General features: G+C 38.6%; 1 protein-coding gene across 4 annotated transcripts; it reads left to right on the forward strand.

Moving 5' to 3' along the window:
* The first annotated feature begins 1,384 nt into the window (after positions 1 to 1,384).
* LOC117400400 (ubiquitin-conjugating enzyme E2 W) lies at positions 1,385 to 23,230 on the forward strand. 4 transcript variants are annotated; one of them, XM_034000304.3, is made up of 6 exons: positions 1,385 to 1,518; positions 6,311 to 6,402; positions 11,102 to 11,204; positions 18,089 to 18,244; positions 19,984 to 20,059; positions 22,180 to 23,230. In XM_034000304.3, the coding sequence occupies exons 1-6, from the start codon at positions 1,504 to 1,506 to the stop codon at positions 22,191 to 22,193; spliced, it is 456 nt and encodes a 151-aa protein (XP_033856195.1). In that variant the 5' UTR covers positions 1,385 to 1,503; the 3' UTR covers positions 22,194 to 23,230. The 4 variants fall into 4 exon arrangements, with proteins under 4 accessions (XP_033856195.1, XP_058878200.1, XP_034776454.2 ...); XM_059022217.1 differs by lacking the exon at positions 1,385 to 1,518 and adding an exon at positions 1,520 to 1,573; XM_034000303.3 differs by lacking the exons at positions 1,385 to 1,518; positions 6,311 to 6,402 and adding an exon at positions 6,418 to 7,467.
* Positions 23,231 to 25,006: the final 1,776 nt, after the last annotated feature.

Here is a 25,006-nt window from a genome sequence, read left to right on the forward strand (position 1 = left end):
CTCTCTCTCTCTCTCACTCTCTCTCTCTCTCTCTCTCTGACTAGGAGAAGAGATTAGTACAGGTCGTTGCTGGTATTTCAAGCTGGCTACTTGGTAAAAGGAAAAAGGTTTTTTTTTTTTAATGAATAAATGTAATATAATAAACTATAATAAAGCTGGTATATTAAAGGCATTATTTTGTGTGTTCCATCTTCTATTTTTGGAACGTGTTCCTCTTGTTCAGCAGAACAGCCCAGCAGTCTGTTTAATAAATAACAGGTTCCTTGTTTTTACCTGGCCATGGTGGTTCATGAGCTGGTTCATGATCTGATTAATCTGGTCCAAGCAAGAAAAATGGGGGAGGGGGTGGGGGGTTCATTACCCCAATTCATAGTTTTGTATTGTTCATTTCTGTTTTATTTATGGGTTTTATATGTGTTGGGGAGGGTGCACAACCATACAAAGTTCGATGTCATAAGAACATGAACATAAGAAAGTTTATAAAGGAGAGGAGGCCATTCGGCCCATCTTGCTCGTTTGGTTGTTAGTAACTTATTGATCCCAGAATCTCATCAAGCAGCTTCTTGAAGGATCCCAGGGTGTCAGCTTCAACAACATTACTGGGGAGTTGGTTCCAGACCCTCACGATTCTGTGTCATGCTTGTATCATTAAATTTAACATGACAACCATACCAATAAGTATAGTAATTTGTTCACATAAAATTTATTAATATGGGAAGAACTGTTTTCTTAGTAAATAAAATGTGTTTCAAAAGGTAGCGTTATTTGTTTGTTTGTTTGTTTTTCAGTCTTCATAATGTGCTGCACTGTAGACCAGTAAAATAATGGAAATGTATCACTTTGGATAAAAGTTGAGAAAACTCTTTCAAATCAGGGGATTGACAATCATTTGTGTATGATGGTACACTTGGTGTCTTGAAAACCCAAAAAGCTTCAAATCTGCAATGCCGAGGCAAGTTTCTCTCTAAATTCACGCTCGGATTTTATTATAATTTATTTGTAAAGTATATATATATAATTTAACAACAGTTATGCTTCGTTGTTCCCTGTAGTATAACTTACAGTGATATAATAATAACAATGAACATGATAAAATTACATGTCTATACACAAGTTGTGGTGTTTGTTAGTAGCCTATTCGGACAGTTTCCTACAAACCGGCATGTCTTGCCATTAGGGACCAGAAATACATAAAATCGACTAACGAAACTGCAGTTTTCTTTCTCAGAAAGTTTCTGAATGGTGGTTGCAGTCTGCAGCACAACACTAAACCATGCTGTTTACTTTTTTTTACTTCTATTAAAAAATGACCTCTTACAATTTAATTTACAGATGTTTTAAAACGCATTAATGCCTTTTACCATTGACTCGCCTGCTTGTTTAGAGCCACCTAGAAGTGGATGTGACGTCACGCTAAAGAAGCGCATTACACAAGACGGCCTCTTCCACATGACGCATTGACGTTAAGGCTGCGTCTACTCTGGTGCAAGGGGGGTTTCCAACATGGCGTCGATGCAGGTAGGTATCTAACTGGAACTGAAACGCTGTATTCAGTTGGTATATTTTCCTCTCGGCAAGTATTTGACTTCAAAACGCGTGGCATACAAACAGTTACAGTCTTGTTTGCTTATTTTGCCGGGTTATGAACTACGAAGCAAAAAAGAGGTAGTTAAGGGGATGGATTTGAGAGGGACAGTTTTGTGCCCGAAAACTGCTTAAATCACCAAGCTAACTAGTAGTACTAGAATTAGAGAACAGTGGTGTGTAAAAAACACAGGTGATGGCTGCAATACCTCGAGCTAGGGTGTAGTAACCTGATACATAGGCAAATGTACTCCCTGTTACCTTGATGAAATGTGATAAAATATTTAATTGACGTGCTGATTGTAGTAGCCTGGAGCTTTTAACAAAAGTCCAAAGAGGCGAGCAGTGTTTTGTTGACAGAAAAATATGTGGAATAAATATCTATTGCGGTGTTGTCAGTTGATGTTGCCGAGGTAACTTGCATGTTCAAATGGTTCATAGACACCTAAGGACATCACGACCATTTCTATTTAAAATACATCGTCTCATGTAGTGTTATGCAGCTGGCAGAAGTCGATGGTGCAAAAGTAAACCGTGAGTTTCATCCTGTCCTGGCTGCACCAGGAAGTGTACGAAGCAAACAAAGTCGTTGTTGCTTAAGTGTCTCAGTCAAGGATTATTTTTTTATTTTAATTTTTATTTATTTATTTATTTTTGTCGGACGTAAGTGTTCTGTGTAGTTCGCCCAAGATTGTGTTAATTAACTACAAAACTTACTTAACTACAGAACTGTTTTTCTTGCAAAATGTACGAGTAAAATCGCAGTACGTAATGATGCAGAAGAATACATGACGACTTTTATATTTCCTTTTATATTTAGGTACTGCATAGCAGACAGGATTGTAATCGCAAGCTGTTATTTTGTAGTGTGGGAGCATTCATGATCATTGGGAGACTTTATATAGATTTAGAAAAATTGGTTGCTGTTTAAAAGGTTAAAATGACCCCAGGATTCTTTTGTTTCAATATCAAAGGCAGCTTTATTCTTAGTAGGACTACATTTTGTGTGTGTGTGTTTTTTTTTAATTATATGAAAGTCCCATCCAAGCTTTTGTTCCATTTGTTGTGTTCTTAATATCTATATACTCAACACAGTATACATGTTAACTGTATTTTAAATGTGAGCAAAGTGAATTAAACTCGGTCTACCTCAGTCCACCAAGAGAAACAAAAGGATCAAAAATGAAAGTTTAAAAGATAATAAAATGTAACATAGTACAGTATAATAACGTAGTGAAAGCATTGTTAAGCATAATACATGAGGAGATATGGTATGCAAAGCACTAAGTAGGACAATACTAAAACAAACACTAAATGTGTAGTATTAGCATTGAAAAAGCATTTGTAAGTTTACAATTACCATGGTAAATTTTTGTAAGGGCTGCAAGGTTAGAACAAGGGCATAAGGGGCGTGAAGAACAGTTTTGATGTGTGTAGCTTGTACATATTAAACAGATTTGCAAGTGACTATTGAGAAACGGGACAAATCAGAACAAGCAGACTAGCGCAGTCTAAACTTCACAGGACTAACTTAATCCACTTAGGGCTGGTTTCACAGACCCCGATTAGCACTAATCTCAAACTACCTTACCCAATTTAATATTATGCAGTCCAAGATAACTGCTAATCAGGGTCTTTGAAACCAAGCTGGATCTTTTTTTGTGATCGCAAGGGTCTGGCTTCATACACTTCAATCAGTACTGCTGTGAACTTGATATAGTTTAACTGATCCCAATTATCTAATCAACTTTTTGTAAGATGCAATTGATCATCAATGATACTAACGTTAGTCCAAGTTAGCAGATTAAACTCGCGTACCTGTAATCCCCCTGTTGGGCGACTCTATGAAACTTTTTAGCTATTTAATATAATTGAAGTCAGCTGGTACTTTGCTCAATATAAACCTTATCTTGTCAAAAAGTATTGTTTTCTACACTACTCTGAAGGGAAAATCTCAAATACTAAACATTTGTAACAAAATGCTCATCTTCCATGCCATGTGGAAGTATTCACACTTTATTTTTTACTTAGGGGATTCTTTCTTAAAGATTTCATGTATGATTTATGAAATGTTGCAGTTTTAACAGGCATGTTCCCATATTCATTGTCCTGTATCATACCCTCCCAGTACTGCCAATCCTGCACCTTTCATAAGGACTACACACAACAAATACAGTTATCTGATTATACAGTTATAGTAGCTTTAGTAAAAAAAAAAAGTAATCTGTAGTAAATCTGCTGAAACTGCAGCATTTCATAAATCATTCATTCATGAAATCTTTAAGAAAGAATCCCCTGCTCTTACCAGTCAATAAATCCCAGAACACATTTGTTTTAATAGTCTCTTTGGGTCAACATTCCACATGGCTTAATTTAGCCCCATTTACAGGTTTCATGTGGACCATGCCTTGTGAGGTTTTACTGGGTTTTGTCTGTCATCAGGTCTGCTTTGTATTTACAAAAGCTGCAGTAAGATGTTGAGAGAGCTGAGTCTGTAAATCTTTCATGAGCTTTTAAGTTTTGTGTATTAATGACCAACATTTTTATTGTACATCTTGCATTAAATTAGCATTGTATACTTTTGGAGAGTCACAAAGAGTTGTAAATGCAGGTGACTAAATTCTGAAATTCTCTATAGGTATATGCAATGTTAAATGTGCAGTGTTATTTTAATATTTAAAAGCATGGTTTTAGTCTTCTATGTTTTGCTGCTTGTCCTTGGTTTTATTATCACAACTGTCGAATTAGTTGCAAAAAGTTATATGACAGTGCATGACAGTATGATGCTACTAGAACAATATTTAAACCGAGGGAGTAGTAGACCGGGACTATGCTTATGTATATGGATATACTTGTGTGAGTGTCAGCATCTTTGTTTATCTGCTCCTTAAATAGTCTCCAAAGAGTTTTCCTCAACTTCAGTGTTTTAACTTAATTGAGGTTGTCCAGTGTGTTATATTTATATTCAATATTAAAGATACCAAAGGCTGTGTAGCCTGTACATTTTAGATGAACACATACCCACACAATGGCAATGTGTCAGTTGGACATTTCATAAGATGGGTATAACACACAGGGCTTGAATTTCAGCACGGGATCACAGGAATCACGCATTTTCCAAGTTGCTCTCGCATATCTGCAACTTTCAGTGCGGGAAAATCCAGCAGAGATATTTGAAGACACCAAGCTACTGTATTTTTCACCCAGTTTAGAATGCCTGAAACGCTACAACAATCTCTAAGGAAGCGGGTGTCAGTGACAAAAGCACTATGAGCCACATTCTGAGTAGTTCTGGTTAAAATAAACAAATAAATAAATAAAAGTAGTGCTGGATATTTTAAGTGCTGTGAGACCTTATTCTTTCGTACGTGATTCTAGGCCGCTATCTTTAAGCATTATAGAAACTTAGTACAATGCAGTAAATATACAGTTTTGAAAAAAAAAGACAATGTTAAGTCTGTCTAGGTGTTTTGCAAGCGGTGACTTTCGCTTTAACTCTTAAAACTCAGCCCCACCAAAGGTTATGCACATACTACTCAGGCACCTGGTTCATGACTTGTTTAAAAGTACAGATTCGGGGCTTTCCAAAGACGTATGTTCATTTCATATAGAGGTTCAATGGTGCAGTGTTTTTTTATGATTACAATTTATGTAGCAGTGACCAAACATGAGTTTTTTTTTTTTGGAAAAGTGTTTTTTTTATTAGGCAATTTTTTTTTTTTTTTTTTTTTTTTACATATATTCTCATCTCTGTCACATATAGTATGCCTGATCTTGTTGCAACTTAAATAATATGAAAGGACATTTTGTGGCCTTTCATTTGATATGTTACATGCATGCAGTACAAACTACCCAGTAGTTAAACATACATAAATGAAAATAGTGAAAAGCAGGCGGAAGTAGAGCTGAGTGTAAAGAGTGAAAAAAAGAAATGGAGTGCTGGTTAAATAGAAAAGCACTTTTTTCTTCTGCTGCATGCAAAAACTTCACGTCGGGCAAAAGCAATGGAGAGTGCTCTGTCTCACAGTGATGAACAGCTGTTAGGTCTCCTGAATATATATATATATATTACTGCAACACCAGTGTGAATGGTGATGCAGTAATATATATATATATATATATATATATATATATATATATATATATATATATATAAAATTTTGTATATGCGAAAGTGCCTTTGTTTTGCTATTCCCCTAAAATTTTGGAATCCCCCCCCCCCCCATTGGTTGTAGCATAGGGGGGAAATCCCCCCAGCACACAAAAATTCAATTTAAGCCCTGACACAGTTTAAAAAATAAACCACAAAACTCAGTGTCTTGCATAAGTGTTTGGAGTGTTGAAGTCGTATTTCATTGAGACAGATATAATGGTCAAACTGAGGTTGAACCAGACCTCAATTTAGAACCATGATAATGGTCTAAGTCAGTGGAGCGTTGCAATAGATAGCCTACTTTGTGATTGGTTAATTTAGGTTTCTGTGTACTTGTCAGAAATCTTCTAAGCGGTTCAACCCAATCTGTAGTATAATATATTTTTTTCTTTTGAAATGTTTTCCACTAGCTTTACCTCATTCATTGCTAAATGGCTGTTGTGAATTTGTGAATATAATGTGAATTGTTGTTTGCAGAACATGCTCTGGAAGTCTCTGAGAAGTATTCTAAATTATTAACCATATTAAAAATGGTTCAAATAGTGTTTTTTTTTTGTTTTTGTTTTTTTTCAGAAAAGGCTACAGAAGGAACTATTAGCTTTACAGAATGATCCACCCCCTGGAATGACGTTAAATGAGAAGAGTGTGCAGAATACAATAACACAGTAAGTACATCCGACATGTTTGATTTGTAATGTACGTGTTGCAGACACTTGATGTGAGACTAACACAATCATTACATTGTTTACAGGTCTATTGAATTATTGTACATTTATCATAAATCTGCTAACCATTAATGCACAAAAACATACATGCAAGCATAAGCTTTTGTGTTACTGACATTTAAGACTTCCAGAAAGCAGACAAAATGGTGAACCATAGTAAGAATAAAATTGTAATATTGTTATGTTAACAGAGAAATATGTTGCCAATGACAAGGGTTAACCAGTCCCGAGGGATCTTGTTGTGTTGGGTTAAGATTTATCATCATATTTCTGATGTGAATTAAACCTAGGAATTTAGTGATTTAATGAGTGTATTATTATTATTGATTAATATAATACAACTAAATAAAATTCCCTTGACAGCTCTCTGAGGGTGATGCCAAATTCTTAAATAACAAAGGTTATTTATACTTTGTGCTGATGCAAACAAAGAACAGGGCTCTTGAGTAAAGGATTAATTCTACAAAGCATTGTTGCTGCCACTTCAACACCATGATGTACACATGTACGTCAAATGAAAACTCACTTACAGTACCATGCCGTACGTGCGTACGTCAAGTTTCCCATTCTATTCTATGATCGGTTTCTCAGTCTAGCGTTTCAGGTTTCATTCTCTAAAGCAGTGCTACTAATGTGGAATGGGCATTGAAAGTTGGGGGAGGGTCAGGAGACATTTTTATCCAATTGCGTGTCATGTAGCAATTCCAGTCTGTAGCTGGGAGCCATTCAGCTTTTACAAGTATATATTTAGTGTTTTAAATTTATTATTTTTGATTTATTATTAGTTTTACTTGTTTAGTTCTAGTTTATATAGTTTTTAGCAAAAGCTAAACATGGCAATGTATGTGGTCTTTCTATAATGATCAACGGGAGTGAAGTTGGTTTGGAGGATTTCAATACGAGCAACAGTGATGCTAACTTAACACTCAGCGATTATGATGAAGAGGATTGGAGCCAAGAACAATGCAAACTGTACAAACAGAAGAGCATGCAGCTACCTTACAGGTAAGCCAGCTGCAAACAAGATTGTTTGGTTTGAAATGGCAGTGCTGTGATGAAATACTATCAAAACACAGCACTGGGTACAGGCTATATATATATATATATATATATATATATATATATATATATATATATATATATATATATATATATATATATATATATATATATCAATGATCTGGAGTATATTGAAGAAACATTGCTGCAATATGGACAAAGAGAAAGTAATGTGTTTCTTGTAAACACTACAGATGGTTCTGTAACACTTTAAAGTAAAACAAAGTAATTCCCAGAAGTAAGAATATGTTGTGAAGGTCTTTCTTTACCCCACTGAATTAACTACAAAGCAAAGGATGCCATACAGTAGTAAGTTAAACATATTTCTTGTGTGTATAACTACATAAAACAAAATTAATAAATTAGCCATCAATTACATTATATATATATATATATATATATATATATATATATATATATATATATATATATATATATATATATATATATATATATAATTTATAATGTATGTTTGTTTCTTCACAAAGTAATGACATTGCTGAAGTTTACTTATGCCTTTTTTCTTTTTGCTGAACAAGCAAACATTGATTATTCTACAGAATAATTTCCCTTGCAAGTTTGGGTTAGTGTTGGAAAACATGAGGCATTTTGCAGTGACATATCTGCATCTGTTCCCCCAGATTTCTGGCATGCTTCCCGAATCGGCAGCAGCACATGTGACTTTAGGTAGAGATGCATGTGCATTCTAATATGGACTTTCAAAAACTTTTCAAAGAGAGGGTCAGGAGCAGCTGAGTTGATCCTCTGTTTTTCTTATATATATATATATATATATATATAAATTAATCCCACACATCAGACCTAGCTCTTTTTCACTTGCTATTTATTTTATTATTATTATAATTATTTGTTTATTTAGCAGACGCCTTTATCCAAGGCGACTTAAAGAGACTAGGGTGTGTGAACTATGCATCAGCTGCAGAGTCACTTAGTTACGTCTCACCCGAAAGACGGAGCACAAGGAGACTAAGTGACTTGCTCAGGGTCACACAATGAGTCAGTGGCTGAGGTGGGATTTGAACCAGGGACCTCCTGGTTACAAGCCCTTTTCTTTAACTACTGGACCACACAGCTTCCTATTTTAGATACTGCTGTACAAATTCTTGCAAGGTAGTAAATCAGTGCAAGGCAAAACATAGTGGTACGTATTTCTAATTTCTATTAATTATGTAATTGTCATTTTTTTGCCTTATTCTTTTTCACGGCACTAGAATAAATAATCATTACTTTTAGGCTGTATAGCCTAGACGCCTATTTTGAACATACAGTGCTGTGTCAGTTTTATTCATTTGAAACTACTGTAGGGCTGAGCTGTACATTATTCAGGCTGGCATCCAGTAATGTTTTGTATCAACTGCAAGTGCTTCTTACAATTCTGTGAATTGGTTTCGCGCCATCGTGCTTTACTGATTTTATCACCTTTTATTTCCTGAATCGCATCCTGTTGCAACCCCTTTAATTGGTTAAAACTAATTAAATGATTCCTGGCTTGGATTATTGTTCCCTAGATCACTGAGATCTTTCAAACCCCAGATTGTGAGACCTTCACAGTAAGTGGTGTGGGTGTTGGTTTCTGTTTAATTTCCTAAATGTTTAATCTCTACTATTTACATGTTTTTAAACATTTAAATTAACATATTGGGAATGTTTGTAACAAATCAGAAAAGCCATCATAATATGCCCTCCATCTTCATTTTATAAATTACTGCAACATGTATTTGTGTACGACTGTGTACGGTATATTGTAAATGGAAAAGACAGTGAAGAAATACTAACTGTATGAAACAAATTGATTAACACTGTACATTTAAACGTTTACAGTCTAAACTATTAACACCCCTAGTAAATGGCAGTGTGAGAATAATGGAATTATTTCTTTAGCCATTCGTCTTAACATGACAACATGCCTCAACGTTCAGATCTACTGTACAAATTCCAATACACAATTATTAATTACAGTGTGTCTGGACAGACATGTTTGAATGAAAATGAGTCTTTCCATGAAAAAGAATGTGTGGTAACCAGGTTTATGTAATGAAAACCTGTTAACATTTTCAGTTGGTCAATGAAGCCAGTTATACTTAAGGTTATTGCAAAATTTTCCACTGCTGAAGGAAAAAGAAAAAAAACAAAATACCTCCCCCTTTATTAGTAGCTTATGTATACTGGCAGTGACTTAGCAGCTGCCTGAAACATTTTTGATGGTGTGTGAACAGGCTGGCTGTAGGGGTGACATCAGGCCAGAAAGGAACAGACAGGAAGTACTGGCAGGTGAAATAGAGATGCTGAGGTGCTCGGTGTGTTTATTAAACAAACAAATAAGAGTTAAACAAAGACGGCACACGGCACTTTAGGCCTAAATAAATAGACAAACTAAACGTACTAACACTAAACGAAACAGACATTAACAAACGGGACGAACGCTAAACAAACAAGTATCGTGCTGATCTAATTCAGCACGTGTGTCAGTTGTAATTCTATTATTATTTTAAAGCTTACTCCCGACTTTCTCTCCCACTCAGGCAGTGGCGGCGGCAGAACTGGCCCTCTTCGTGGCAGCTTCAGCCAGCCTGTTTTTCCCTGTGCTCTCCTCAGCAGCCTATGCAGTGGATGTTAAGAAATGCCTGCATTACGTCCTGGTCCTTTCTCTTGTGGTGGAGGTGGGAGCTGCAGGGACTCTCCCTCGTGTGGCGGTGGTGGGAGCTGCAGACGGTCTCCCTCTGGTGTTGATGGGAGCTGCAGATAATCTCCCTTTGGGGGTGGAAGGAGAGGCAACTCCTGCTGCTCTCCTTCTTGTGGTGGTGGCAGAGGCAGCTCCTGCTGCTCTACCTCTGGTGGTGGGAGTGGCAAGCAGCCTACCCCTGGCGGCAAAGGTGGGAGCGGCGGGTAGTCTCCCCCTGGTGCTGGAGGTGGGAGCAGCAGGCAGTCTCCCTCTTGTGGTGAAAGTGGGAACAGCTTCCTCTTGGGCCTTGGATGCTCATGCTCATGCTCCCCCCCGTCTGGGCGCTGGATGCTCTTACTCCCCCCAACCGCCCCCCCCCCCCCCCCAAAAAAAAAAATTATTCCACTTTTTCCCTTCATAAAAGTACCTAATCTGTCTTGTGTATTTTTTGTATTGTTTTGTAGACCCATGCTCTCTTTAGAGAGATAAGACTGTGTGTTGTGTGAGGCTAAGCAGTGGGCTTGAAAATTTCTACCAGTAACCTCTTCCATATTGCATGTTGTGGCACAGTAATAGACTCTTCATAAACATGTATAAACAATTTTCTCTTACTTTGTGTAATTCTGAAAGACTAGCCACATTATTTGTCTGTTTGTTTGACAAAAGAAAAACATCTATCTTGACAATTTTCCCAAATGGAATTAACGGTGTAATAATTCTATTACACACCTGTATCTACCCCAAAGGAAGTGAACTGTTTAACATATTAACATGAAAAGCTAGACTGTAAAGCTGTGTTACGGTTGATACAGCAAGGTAAATCTAGTGGCGTCATTTTTCTACAAACACTTGGTCATGCAACTGGAAAATTAACCTAACTGTTCATTTGTTTTTCAGGTGGATTGTAGATATGGAAGGAGCCCCCGGTACACTGTATGAAGGAGAAAAGTTTCAGCTTCTATTCAAATTCAGTAGTCGATATCCTTTTGATTCACCTCAGGTACTTCCATATGTAATGTCTGTTCATTTTGTTTGTTTTTATGAGCTGATAGTCAAACCAAAAAAAAAAAAAAAGCCTTCGGAGATGACCAGTGGATGGATAACTGAATAGAACTAGCTAAGACTGTATCTGTGCGCTTCTGTGCATCTAGTCTAGAACAACTATAGGTGATTGCAGATTGTCAGGAGGTATAATTAAGGGTTACTACCTGGAAGTGTCAGAACCCAAATATATAGCAATATAAGCTATGGTATTTTGGAGATTGCCTTTTATCTTTGCAAGGCATTATAAGCTCTGTTGCATGTAGCTGTACATCTAGGTACACATGTAGTTAAGGTTACAGACCTCATCCCCGCCATGCAGACACAGTAGTTAATCATTGTTAAAGAGATTGTAACTAATGAAATAGTCAGTCATAACTACAGTTGGCCATCAAATATAAAATGAAACTGCAGATTGTCCTGAAATATAACCGTACATATTGAAGTACTTCCTTTTATTGTAATGAGAAGTGGAATCTGAACCTGAAATAAACCATTCAGTACACCCTTATTTAGCATTTGGTAGGCTACAAGAGCAGATTTGTGCATCATATGCTCCTATACATTCTCCCCTACTGGGCCATTATGCAGTTTCCTTTGTAGGTTTTTAACATTTGTATGATCCTGAGAATCTTTGTAAGAAAGGTACTGACATCACTACACCTATGTATTTCTTCTTTGTCCAATGCATAAGTGTAATTCTTGGCTACTAGGATCTTCCTGCCATATCCTCAGGGTTCAAGTGTCTATTCCACTTCCCAGTCCTGCATAAGCTGCACTGTCAGACATTTCACCCCTGGGCCAGCAAACAGTTCAGATTAAGAGCGTGAATTGGAAAATGAAATCGGTTGAACGTAAAAAATATTTCAGCAAAAGTTTTATTTTCATCCTTGAATATCAGTTAATTCACTTTCTATAATTAATGCAAAGATCTTTAAATGTTTCTTACATGGCTTTATTTTCCTGGCCACATAAATAATGAGGACTTCTCAACATATTGTAGCGCTACTGATTTTACAGAATCGCGAAATTAGGCATTAGGAACTGAATTTATTATTATTTTTTTGCACTACACCCAGCCAAGTTCATTCGTCTTGTGACTTCACTCATGTGTCTCTGCTGAAACTCAACATGGTGGCTGCACCAACGAAGAAAAAAAATACACTGTTTCAGCAAAAGACAGAGCTAAAACATGTTCTGAGTATCTGTAGGAGGATGGTGGGATACTATCCTGCAAATGTTGCTGTCATTCGATTGATCATGTACGAGCTAATACCATTAATGATCATATTGCCAGTCATATACATGTAGAAAACAAGAAAGCAAAAAAGACGGCAACAAAAAATGGCAAAGCATTGCATTCTTCTACGCTGAAAAACTTAGACCCAAGATACTGCGCTCAAGACCAGGCTTTCCTGAAGTAAGCAAGCTAAATTAATTGCATATTTAGTTATTTGTTTAGTTTATTTCTTTCCATTCTACCTGCATTTAATAAAGCTATAATTACCAATGTTAAACCATGACCATTTTGTAATTAAATTATATTATTTCCTATATTACTAAAGCTATTTTTCTAGCTGTAGGCTACATTCCTTAAAGTAAATTGATCGTGTTACTGTGTAAAGGATGTAGTCACTACACACTGTTTGTTTCATAAAGACATTCTGTCTGGAGACACACCTCTTGTTAAATTTTGCAAATAAAAGCAGAATTAGCAAATAAACAATTGGGAGGATTCATTATGAGTTTACATTATTATTATTATTATTATTATTATTATTATTATTATTATTATTACTTTATTTATTTCTTAGAAGATGCCCTTATCCAGGGCGACTTACAATTGTTACAAAATATCACATTATTTTTACATACAATTACCCATTTATACAGTTGGGTTTTTACTGGAGCAATCTAGGTAAAGTACCTTGCTCAGTGAAGTTATAAATTAACATCTGTACAAGGTAGTCATGATGTGTAATTAAGATACAACATGTATGGTATTGTGTGTTATATCTTTACTGCTTTTATTAGATACTTTAGTTGATATATATTTTAGTGGCTCACAGTTGTATTTGGGTCAGAAGTTCAAGTCCCTACTATCGACTAACACTCCGCACTACTGTACTATCTGGCGGTGTGAGATGCAACCTCATATTTCCTGTCGTCTTTATGGATAATTATAACTTGTCAAAGCTGCAATGTTGACCATGGCATTTCAGCAATCCAGCTTTGACAGCAGTGCTTTCGGGGAAATAAATAAAAAGGAATGCTCAAATGGTTTCCCATTACATTGGCCACCACTTAGAAGGGCATGTATGTAATAATGTGATTTACCCGCAGTGATGGAAGGTATAAACTCCCACACAATAACCTGACATTCAAAATGTCCCTCAATCACCGGTACAGTAATCAAAACAAACACGCGTGTATGCTGTTAAATCTTTATTAAGACACTCATTACACTAATAAAAAATGAATGTAATAAAAAGTAAGTGCAAAAAAGTAATGCAAGTGCAGACATGTACAGTACAGGTAGGCTACATTATTGCAAATTGTTTCCAGTGAAGAACTCAGTGATACGCATCTGGACAATCTTTTTTTGCAAGTATGGACGGCAAACCTTCAGCATTTTATAAAAAAATCCCAATTTGGCTCTGTATCCGAATGCTGGTCCAAAGCACGCCGCAGTGTTACAAGGTCAGCACGCACACTTACATCATCTGTGTCTGTTTCAGGCAGAGCGTCCTGGTTGCCATGGTGACACAGCTGAGAATTCTTCCTCCGATATCCCCTCTGGTGTTTCAGTTTCAGTTTCAGTTTATGTTGTATCTTTGTCAGCACTCTCCTCCTCAACTACAGAAACTCCAGCTTTTGGAAGCAACGTTGCATGATTGTTGGCTGACTGACAGAGTTCCAAGCATGCTTTAGCAAGCACACCGCATCTACAGACATTTTATTTACACTGAATTTTCATGCTCATGCGCATTGCTTATCTCTTTCCAGCCATGTTTGCTGTTGCAGTCAGTGCTGTTTTTTCAAACTGTAAACCTGACACTGCGTACAGGGATTAAATAGCCATAGTATAGTACAGGGGTAATCTCTCAGTAATGAAGTGCAAAGAGCTGATTGATCGATCTGTCAAACTATTACTACAGTAAAGTGCTGCCTTTTGTATTGAGATCTATGTGAATGGCAAGGTAACGATGTGAAAACAGCTGATTGGTGGATTAGTAAGAGTGATTTACTACATTATAAGCAGTGTGTTTGTTATTTAATTATATGTGACTAGCACATAACAAGATCCAAACAGCTGAGTTTGCCCGAAATATACGGTGTGCTTAACACGGTATAAACAATGCCTTTGTTATTGAAATCAATCGGAATGGCAAACGCTATTTGTCCATGTGGCAAAGTGCCCCGCCCCTGTGTGCATTTGTGTGATCTGTGTTTGTATGTATGCGTGCGTATGTTAATGTCGGTGTATAGATTGGTACACGGGATATAAACGGGTCTGTGTTTCACGTGTATTTAAAAAGTGTAGATTTGTATTTAGGCACGAGGAGAGCACAAATCACTTCACGTGCTGGTTAAATGTAATATGTGAGCACGGGGTTGCACAGAATTAATTCACGTGCTGGGATTCAAGTGAATAATTAATTAGTAATTGAATCCCAGCACAATAGTATATATAGACGCACATTTCTTGCACTCAGGGTTGGGTGTTCGGAAGAGGAGAACGGGTGAGAGAGAGAGGAGTAAAAGTAAAGTGAAGAAAGATCGTAAATATAATAGTTGTTTGTACTCACCGTGTTTGTTTGTCTCCGTGCACCGTTTGTTAAGTGTTTAGTCCGTTTTGTTTATATGTTTCTTTTGGCTACCAGTGCCGTGTCCTGTTTTTGTACTGTTAAACCTTTTTATTTTGTTAATAAACGCTGAGTGCAGCCATTGCACTCAGCTCATCATCACCACCGTCTCTGTCTGTATTCCTTCCTGCTTCTGGTCTGACGCCACCCACTCTGGCCGTCTTTGTGACACGTGGTGTCTTCGTGGGATAGCCGCGCCTCCAAGCGTCAGACCAGGAGGGGTTTTGTTTAAAAAAAAAAAAAAAAAAAAAAAAATATGGCAGAAGACGCCACAAAATGGCGGGACTGGTTCCTGGAGAATGCTGGGCTGGAGGCCCAGTCTCTGCCCATGGTCGTCCGGGCTCTGTGGATGATGGACTGTGAGAGATGGGAGGCATATCAGGAGGAACACACCCCAAACACCTTGGAGGAAGGTGTGGAGTTTGTCCTCAGCTACCTGGAGGCAACCATAAATGGAACAGCAGCCCAGGTAGCAGGACCACCAGCAGAGGAGTACCTGCTGTCCCCATCTCCACCAGCAGAGGGTGAGTACCTGCTGTCCCCATCTCCACCAGCAGAGGGTGAATGCCTGCTGGTTTTGCCTCCACAGCCCGAGCGGGAGGAGCCTGAGCGTCCACAGCCCGAGCGGGAGGAGCCTGAGCGTCCACAGCCCAAATGGGAGGAGCCTGAGCGTCCACAGCCCAAATGGGAGGAGCCTGAGCGTCCACAGCCCAAATGGGAGGAGCCTGAGCGTCCACAGCCCAAACGGGAGGAGCCTGAGCGTCCACAGCCCAAGCGGAGGGAGCCCGAACGTCCTACGCCTGAGTGGGAGGAGCCCGAACGTCCTACGCCTGAGTGGGAGGAGCCCGAACGTCCTACGCCTGAGTGGGAGGAGCCCGAACGTCCTACGCCTGAGTGGGAGGAGCCCGAACGTCCTACGCCTGAGTGGGAGGAGCCCGAACGTCCACAGCCCAAAAGGGAGGAGTCGGTGCGTCCACAGCCCAAAAGGGAGGAGTCGGTGCGTCCACAGCCCAAAAGGGAGGAGTCGGTGCGTCCACAGCCCAAAAGGGAGGAGTCGGTGCGTCCACAGCCCAAAGGGAGGCAAGTCGGGGCTTCCACAGCTCTGGGACCCAAGCCACCAGCAGAGGGGAAATGCCTGCTGGTTCAGCCCCAAGAGCCGGAAGGGGAGGGGTTACAGGCTCAACCCCCTGAAAATTTTTGGGGGGGAGAAGGGCAGGATGCTGGTGTCCCCCAGCAGCCTCTCGCTATGCTGCTGAAGGCAGCACGGTGCGCACATGCCCAGCCGCCACAGCAGAGGGAGCCAGCACCGCCAGGAGCAGAGGAGCTGGAGCTGCCTCTGCCTCCACCACCTCCAGGAGCAGAGGAGCAGGAGCTGCCTCTGCCTCCACCACCTCCAGGAGCAGAGGAGCAGGAGCTGCCTCTGCCTCCGCCACCACCACCGCAAGGAGCAGAGGAGCAGGAGCTGCCTCTGCCTCCGCCACCACCACCGCAAGGAGCAGAGGAGCTGGAGCTGCCTCTGCCTCCGCCACCACCACCGCAAGGAGCAGAGGAGCTGGAGCTGCCTCTGCCTCCACCACCGCCAGGAGCAGAGGAGCTGGAGCTGCCTCTGCCTCCACCACCGCCAGGAGCAGAGGAGCTGGAGCTGCCTCTGCTGCCCGTACCTCCGCAGGGAGTACGGTGGCCGGAGCCCCAGAAAGGGGAGCTGCCGGCCACGAAGAAGGGGGAGGAGGTCTGGAGACCACTTTCCCCAGCAGCAGTTTCGCTGCAGGAGTTCTTGTGGCCGGAGCCCCACAGGAGGGAGCTGCCGGCTACGAAGAAGGGGGAGGTCGGGGGACCACCTGCCCCCGCAGCTTTTTCGCTGCAGGACGGGACCAACAGGCTGTCAGCCGTGCCACTACCGGCAGGGGTGCTGACAGCATTGCCAGCCAAGGGCCCACTGAAGCCTCCCTTCCCAGCCCGAGACTTTGTTCTGGACTGCTGGGTTTTTAAGGGGGGAGGTGGCCGTTGAGGCCATGTGTGCTGCGCACAAGGGGGGGTATATGTGGCAAAGTGCCCCGCCCCTGTGTGCATTTGTGTGATCTGTGTTTGTATGTATGCGTGCGTATGTTAATGTCGGTGTATAGATTGGTACACGGGATATAAACGGGTCTGTGTTTCACGTGTATTTAAAAAGTGTAGATTTGTATTTAGGCACGAGGAGAGCACAAATCACTTCACGTGCTGGTTAAATGTAATATGTGAGCACGGGGTTGCACAGAATTAATTCACGTGCTGGGATTCAAGTGAATAATTAATTAGTAATTGAATCCCAGCACAATAGTATATATAGACGCACATTTCTTGCACTCAGGGTTGGGTGTTCGGAAGAGGAGAACGGGTGAGAGAGAGAGGAGTAAAAGTAAAGTGAAGAAAGATCGTAAATATAATAGTTGTTTGTACTCACCGTGTTTGTTTGTCTCCGTGCACCGTTTGTTAAGTGTTTAGTCCGTTTTGTTTATATGTTTCTTTTGGCTACCAGTGCCGTGTCCTGTTTTTGTACTGTTAAACCTTTTTATTTTGTTAATAAACGCTGAGTGCAGCCATTGCACTCAGCTCATCATCACCACCGTCTCTGTCTGTATTCCTTCCTGCTTCTGGTCTGACGCCACCCACTCTGGCCGTCTTTGTGACAGTCCAATATAAACAGCTGCCCGAAATAACCCTGTACGGTGTATGTGGTGAATACTGTAATTTGCAAGTAAATGAAAAGTTTAACTGGTCTGGATTTCTTTTTCAGTAAATGTGGTAACATAGAGTATACAGTCCATAAATCCTACTGTTTACATGTACTTTACATGTGCACGTTTACATGTACTTGTCAGTTCACCAGCACATGTCCTTATTTTTTCAGCTACAGCACCACAATTCCGTACCTAAAGAAAGAAATGTTTTAATAAACTCTTTATCTATTTACTTTTTTTTAAAATTTTTTTTTTAGGTTATGTTCACTGGTGACAATATACCTGTCCATCCTCACATTTATAGCAACGGTCACATCTGTTTATCCATTTTAACAGAAGATTGGTCTCCAGCTCTGTCAGTGCAATCAGTCTGTCTTAGCATTATCAGCATGCTTTCCAGTTGCAAAGAAAAGGTAAGTATTGTAGAATTGTTCCAAATACATCAGTAAATTGAGCATATCGAACATATGTCGTATGGATTTCAGATTTTCAACATATGGAGTTCACATTTTAAAGTATACATTAATCCGATGCGTTTTGCCCCAATTTGGAATGCCCAGTTATTATTATTATTTACTGGATGCGTCGCTCGGGAGCCCTATGAATCCTGTTTTAAATACCATTATACACAGCTGTAACAATTATTATATTCACACAATTATTGTTTTCAGATTCCGCTTTTATTAGGGAGCTCCCCTAAATCCCTTGTTTATAAAGATGCATGGTATTAATGCTTGTGACACAATAACCGTCTGCCATGTGGGTGTGCGCATTCGCTGCTGAGTGACAGGCAGGAGATCGAGATGGAAGTTGAAGTTAATACGCCCCGCAGGTGAACAGGATTCTTTTACATATCAACACACTGAACAGCTTAACTGGCACTACCAGCAATGGTTGCGCACATAGCACATACAACACAGTATACGAGAACTTTGGTAGGATCTGCAATCTCTGAACTAATCTTCTCTGTTCAATAATAAACTAACGTTGCTGAAGAGATTGATCAACGGTTAGGGCGGATATGTGACGGGTGGATACGCGACGGATTACTGTATTAAAAAATGGGTTAGTATAGATATTTTAGGATGCTTTCACATACACTGAATTTTGTCTGGTCAACCCCAGTCAAATGTTTTAGAAGCTCTCAAGCATCCAGTAATAAATTTGGTCTCCTAATGTTATACAGCTCTGCTATTACGTTGATAAGCATTTTATTGTTATCAGTGCTCCAGATAAAGTTTTGGGTCATTGAGTAATTTACTCTCCAATTTTGACACTATGCGAGTCAAATGTGTTTTTGATGAGTAAAATGCAACATTACCTTGAATCATGAGTACTTTCAATAAATACTGTACATACTTTAATGCTAACTTATGTGGTATGGATAAAGTAATACAAATGCATAGATTAGGGAAAGGGTAGAAAATAATATCCAAGTGTTTGGATATCCCAGTGAGCACAGTTGGATAATAATCAGGAAGTGGAAGCTGCATCACACCACCCAGGCACTGCCAAGAAAAGGCCGTCCCTCAAAACTCAGCGCTCAGACAAGAAGGAGACTTGTGAGAGAAGCCACAGAGAGGCCAACAATCACTTTGAAGGAGCTACAGAGTTCAGTGGCTGGGAGTGGAGTAGAATTTATTGTATTTATTATATAGATTTAACTTCCAAAAATTTGGTTGACAGATAGTTAAATCGGTAGGTTAGGTTGAGGGAGACTAAGATAGCGCAGAGTAATCCGGAAGGAGCAGGAATCCAGTCACACATTCACCAGCCACAAACACGCACTGCAAGTGAGTGGATTCAAACGCAGTCATTATTTTTTTCTTTTTTTAATTGACTTATTGGTCACGTGTTTCTGGCAATTCCTAGGCAGGCTCAACTGACCATTGAGAAGCCGGGAACCAGCAAAGTACAAGAAGCTTGTTAACAGTGTGTATTGTTTACGCATTAAAATTAAAAATAAACTTATTAAATATCTGCCATTTATTTTCCTTGTAATTTTATAAAACATTTAAACACATAACTTCTTTAGGTGTTTATGGGGGGGTAATGAATATCATTCTTATTAAAATCTTATTACACCAATGGAAAAGACAGCTGCACACTGTTCTTTGTGTTTAATTTCTTCATTTCTGTTTTGATCCTTTAGAGACGGCCACCAGATAATTCGTTTTATGTAAGAACATGTAACAAGAATCCAAAGAAAACAAAATGGTGGTATCATGGTGAGTTTTAAAATAATATACCAGATTCTGCTGCGTCAACTCCCGGTTTTTAATAACCATGCGCAAATAATGCCTGAGGGGAAATATCGCGTCTCAAGTGAATAACAAAACTGCCTAGAAGTAGTTGCTTTGTGCATTAATGATTGCACCCTCAGTGAGATTACGAAGACGTGGAGTTCGGTGGTTTCAGATCAGATGATACAGACTCTGCAGTCTGATTGATCAGATGATAGAGACTGCACTGTCTGATTTGATTATGCTTTCCTGTTATGCTACAATCCATATTTTAGACACTGCAAGAGCTTGTAACAAGCATTTTTTTGTATTGAACATTTTAATGCTATAGTGCTACTTTGGATGTTCGTGTTGTTTCACACTGGACACTGCAATTTCTTACTTGGAGATTATGCAAAGCCTTTTATTTTAGTTGACAGAAAATTTCATGTGGGGGGGATCGTTCAAACTGGGGCATTGACTCGGTAGAATCCGGTATATGTAACCTTTTGACAGTTTGAAATGCACATCATTATTTCTGATTTGTGGTGAATTTCTGTTTGTTCTAATTTTACTTTTTCAGCGACTTGATTATGGAATGTGTGGGAAGAAATAAGAGATTTAGGTTTAACTTGGACACTGAAATACAGCTAGATAAAGTCCAGATTGTACAGTGCATTCCGTTTTATAAGAATCACATCTGTCCTGGGTGTTTTGATTCTTATAAGCGGTTGATTCTTAAAAGTGGACCGATATGATTACTGTGGTGCAGAATCAAACAAGAATGATCTTAGCTTGTTTTCTGGCTGCAGTGTAATGGGTTGACCATTAGATGTCACGATGTTCCCGCATGTATGCACACCCAAGAAAAATCCACAGCTAGTTTTCCTTAACGAAGTATGGATAATGGTCAATTGGTTAACTGCTTGTTAAAGTAAATGACGCCTCGATAGAAAAGGCTTAGCCGATAGCTTTGTGATTGGGGGGGGGGGGGGGGGGTATAGAGGCGTAAGGAAGCAGAAGTAACTAAATGAAACAAACTCGAATAAGAGATCTAGTGTTTGTTCCACACAAAGTACTGTTAGTTAGTGCTCCAGCTGAGAGCTAGGTTTATTTTGTTTGTTTTATTAGCGGTTTTTTTCACCACTGCAGTGTAAGAAAAATAAAATCAACACCGGTTTAAAACTGTAAATCAAGACTCCAGACTGATAACTTACACTGTCCTCGGTCACTCTGTCGCATTACAATTAGCAAAAGCATGCCATCAGCAGTTTAAATACAGTATACAGATGTCAATGGTGCTCAATCACTGAATCATACATCAAAACAAGTCCTCGTGGTTAAGCGGCTTGTTATATGATCACGATTTACTCACGGCTGCAGAATCCTATTTTACTACAATATACTTGAAGCGATCATCTCCTGAGGGTTACATATAATGGCCTTTGAATTAAATTGACACTACAGTACAGTATTTTACTGTCAGAACTACCACTGCATTTAAGCATCTGTGGCTTACTTATTTTCTGTTGCGATGCAAATCTCACAGTTTTTCATTAAGCGGAGATGCAAAGCTCTGCAATCCCCCCCCCTCCCCCCCTCCTCCTCACTGTGCCGGGCCACAATCCCACTCCCTCTACATGCATATCGCACAATAACACTGCTGTACTCCGTATGTATTCAATGAATGTGTATTCACTTAAAAAAAAACATACCTGCACAATGTAGTGGCGCAGTCACATTTGATTACAAACAATGCAGTGTTTCCTGCATCATTGCACGATCCACGCTGCGTACATGCCTAATCACGCAAGATGTGATCAAATTCAAAAACAACTTTATTGGCTGTACATGTCAATGCACTTGATCAAGTACTGTATTACATGTAGTCAGTTTGTCCTGAAATGATTCTTATAGCAGATTGCTTGATTCTTACAAGCAGAGTATTTTGCACTGGTTAGTATAGGAATGATTTTGTCCCAGTGATTTTGATATGCAGTTGATTCTTATATCAGTGATTCTTATAAACAGAGTGCACTAAAACTCATTTTGTAAATCTATTTCATCTTCTTGTGCATTTTCTGGATGTATGCTATAATTTTATAATTTTTTTTTTTCTTTCACAGATGATACGTGTTAATGTTCAGTTTTGTATTGGTCCTAGAAGAAAGAAGTCCTACTGAGTACATAAGCACTTTGATCATACAGTCTTTGAACTTTACCTTTGATTGAAAAAAATGGACACATTGCGCTGAAGACAACTTTCTTTTACTGCATTTCTACCAGCATGCAGTTTTGATGCATATTGATAGCTGGTTTTAAACAAACAAACAAACAAAAAAATTATATTTGAATCCACCCAACATGGTTTCATTTGCCATGAGGTATTAATGCAGAAAGTAAGAAGATTTGTAACAACATTATTCCTATTTTAAGTCATTTGTATGTTCCTTTTTGTTTTGAAACTTTTCAGGTCCTCATGTATTGTGCAATAATCATTACTGATGCATGCTTGGACCTACAAAGAAAGATTAAACCCTAATGCATTTGTTCAACTCAAAGGGATTTCAGCATTTTAACCCAAGGAAAACACTTCATGTTTTGGGCTTAAATTATATGCACTGTGACAATACCTTTGGAAGTTAACAGCTAATATGTGAAATATTATCACCTCGTTCCACTACTCCTTGCCACACTTTCTATTCAGGTTATAGGTCCTATAATGTTTTTTGAAAAAAAGAAAAGGGACAAATAGAGCGTACTTTTACTGTTGACCCGAATTGTGGTCTATTCCAAATGCTTACCCTTATAAACCGGTCTAACTGTTTATGAATTATGAGTTATGTGGACAACCATGGCTGTATAGACAATGAAGTTCATATTATTGCACAGGTTATCATTTATTAATCTCTAGACATATGGTTAAACATCTTTTAACAATGTTCACTTGCCTTCACTGTCCGCCCTGATCCATGAGAAAAGAAAAAGACACTTTGGAAACCACCTATATACTTTTGTGTTGTAGTTGGATTATTATTACTACTTTTATTTGTTTGTTTTGTTTTGTTTTGTTGTGTCATGCTTAAATTGTAAGTAATTTCTCTTTACTAGCAAACAGCATCCTGACTTATTTCTTAAACAAAAAATACATTTTGAAGAATGCTTAATGTTTTGAAATATGTTGTGGCAATCCTTTTATTTATTTTATTTATTTATTTATTTATTCATTTATTTATTATACCAGTTTATCAGTAACCTAATATTTACACTAAATGAAAACCAAACAAAATAGTTTATGAAACAGAATGAAAAACAGATTTCTTAAAGTTCATATTTGATTTGACTTTTTTCCTATGTTTAGTGAAATGAGTACACTTCTTCAGGGTTTAATAATGCTGATTTATATACAGACTACTCGGGTGCATCACAACACACAATGTGCCTGTATGCACTCTGTGCAATCTAAGTCAATTCAAAGTCATTTCCTATTCTGTGGAAGGGTGGTGATTAATAAATATACTATACATTCTGGGGATGTATGGTGTTAAACGATACTTGAATGAGGGAGAATTTAGAAAAACTGAAAAGAAATACCTCAACCCTGGTAATGCTTACATTTCAGTACTGAGGGTGAAAGATTCTGGCCCATAACTGTGATGTCACATTTAATTTCCAGGATTCAGATTAAGTACAGGTATACACCTGGTTAAAATCATGGACTAAACAACACTGCACCTGAGGAAAAGTGCAAAGTAGAGGTGCAATAGCTTAATTTATCAGTCAGAATCCATTGGTGTTGGTCTGTCCAGGTGTCTTACGCCTTGGATTGGTTGTCAGAAACGTGGGTTTTATCATGTTTATTCTTTAACTCATAAATGCTAACAGGATTCAAAATGATATAATAGTAAATCCAGCAAACCTTGCACTATTAAATAATTCCTTATTCTGAGCCATAACGACTTAATGTCGTTAATGTATCTTTTTAATATATCACACAAGAAAAAAACATATGCAAACACTTGTACTCTTTAGTTTTCTGGTTTATTAGTTGTAGGGACATTTAATTGTATAAAAAGTTAAATATAACTACATTAAATAAATACATGGTTAATAGCCCAAATATTTACTAATAAAGGCATTTTCTGAAATCCAAGTTGAGTGTGAAAATTCAATCTTTATTAAAGAGTTACCAAACAGGTTCGTTAGTTTACATCAAAACACATTGCTTACTGCCTCTTGTGTTGTACATATTTATGCAATATATATATATATATATATATATAATCATTACAGTACTAACCTTGTTTTCATAAGATATATGTTGCCAATGTGCCCTGAATCTTTACAGATTAAGAACTATTGTATGGGATAATACAGTACCTGATTTTATATACACTATTCTGGGTATTCAGTCCAATTAGAGCTGCTCTTCCAGTTGATGATATACTTGTAAAATTTAATAACAGACATAAATTAACTCCAAATGGATATACAAGTATAACTTAATGGATCTCCTAAAAGATTTGTAAGCAATGTTGTCTCAAAGGGAGAGATCTATGTGATTTACGTGCATTAGTGTTACAGTGACTTTTGTTAAGAACATAAGAGTTTACAAACAAGAGGAGGCCATTCAGCCCATCTTGCTCGTTTGGTTGTTAGTAGCTTATTGATCCCAGAATCTCATCAAGCAGCTTCTTGAAGGATCCCAGGGTGTCAGCTTCAACAACATTACTGGGGAGTTGGTTCCACACCCTCACAATTCTCTGTGTAAAAAAGTGCCTCCTATTTTCTGTTTTGAATGTCCCTTTATCTAATATCCATTTGTGACCCCTGGTCCTTGTTTCTTTTTTCAGGTCGAAAAAATCCCGAGTCGACATTGTCAATACCTTTTAGGATTTTGAATGCTTGAATCAGATCACTGCGTAGTAGTCTTTTTTTTAAGATTTCTGCTCT

The sequence above is a fragment of the Acipenser ruthenus genome, chromosome 4, assembly GCF_902713425.1.
Source record: "Acipenser ruthenus chromosome 4, fAciRut3.2 maternal haplotype, whole genome shotgun sequence".
NCBI classification, from domain to species: Eukaryota; Metazoa; Chordata; class Actinopteri; order Acipenseriformes; family Acipenseridae; genus Acipenser; species Acipenser ruthenus.

Excerpts from the sequence above, each read along its gene's own strand:
- LOC117400400 (XM_034920563.2), top strand. The coding sequence starts at position 7,426 with ATGCAAACTGTACAAACAGAAGAGCATGCAGCTACCTTACAG. Across the intron at positions 7,468-9,050 it reads AGCATGCAGCTACCTTACAG|ATCACTGAGATCTTTCAAAC; the intron begins GTAAGCCAGCTG and ends ATTGTTCCCTAG. Across the intron at positions 9,093-10,064 it reads CAGATTGTGAGACCTTCACA|GCAGTGGCGGCGGCAGAACT; the intron begins GTAAGTGGTGTG and ends TCTCCCACTCAG.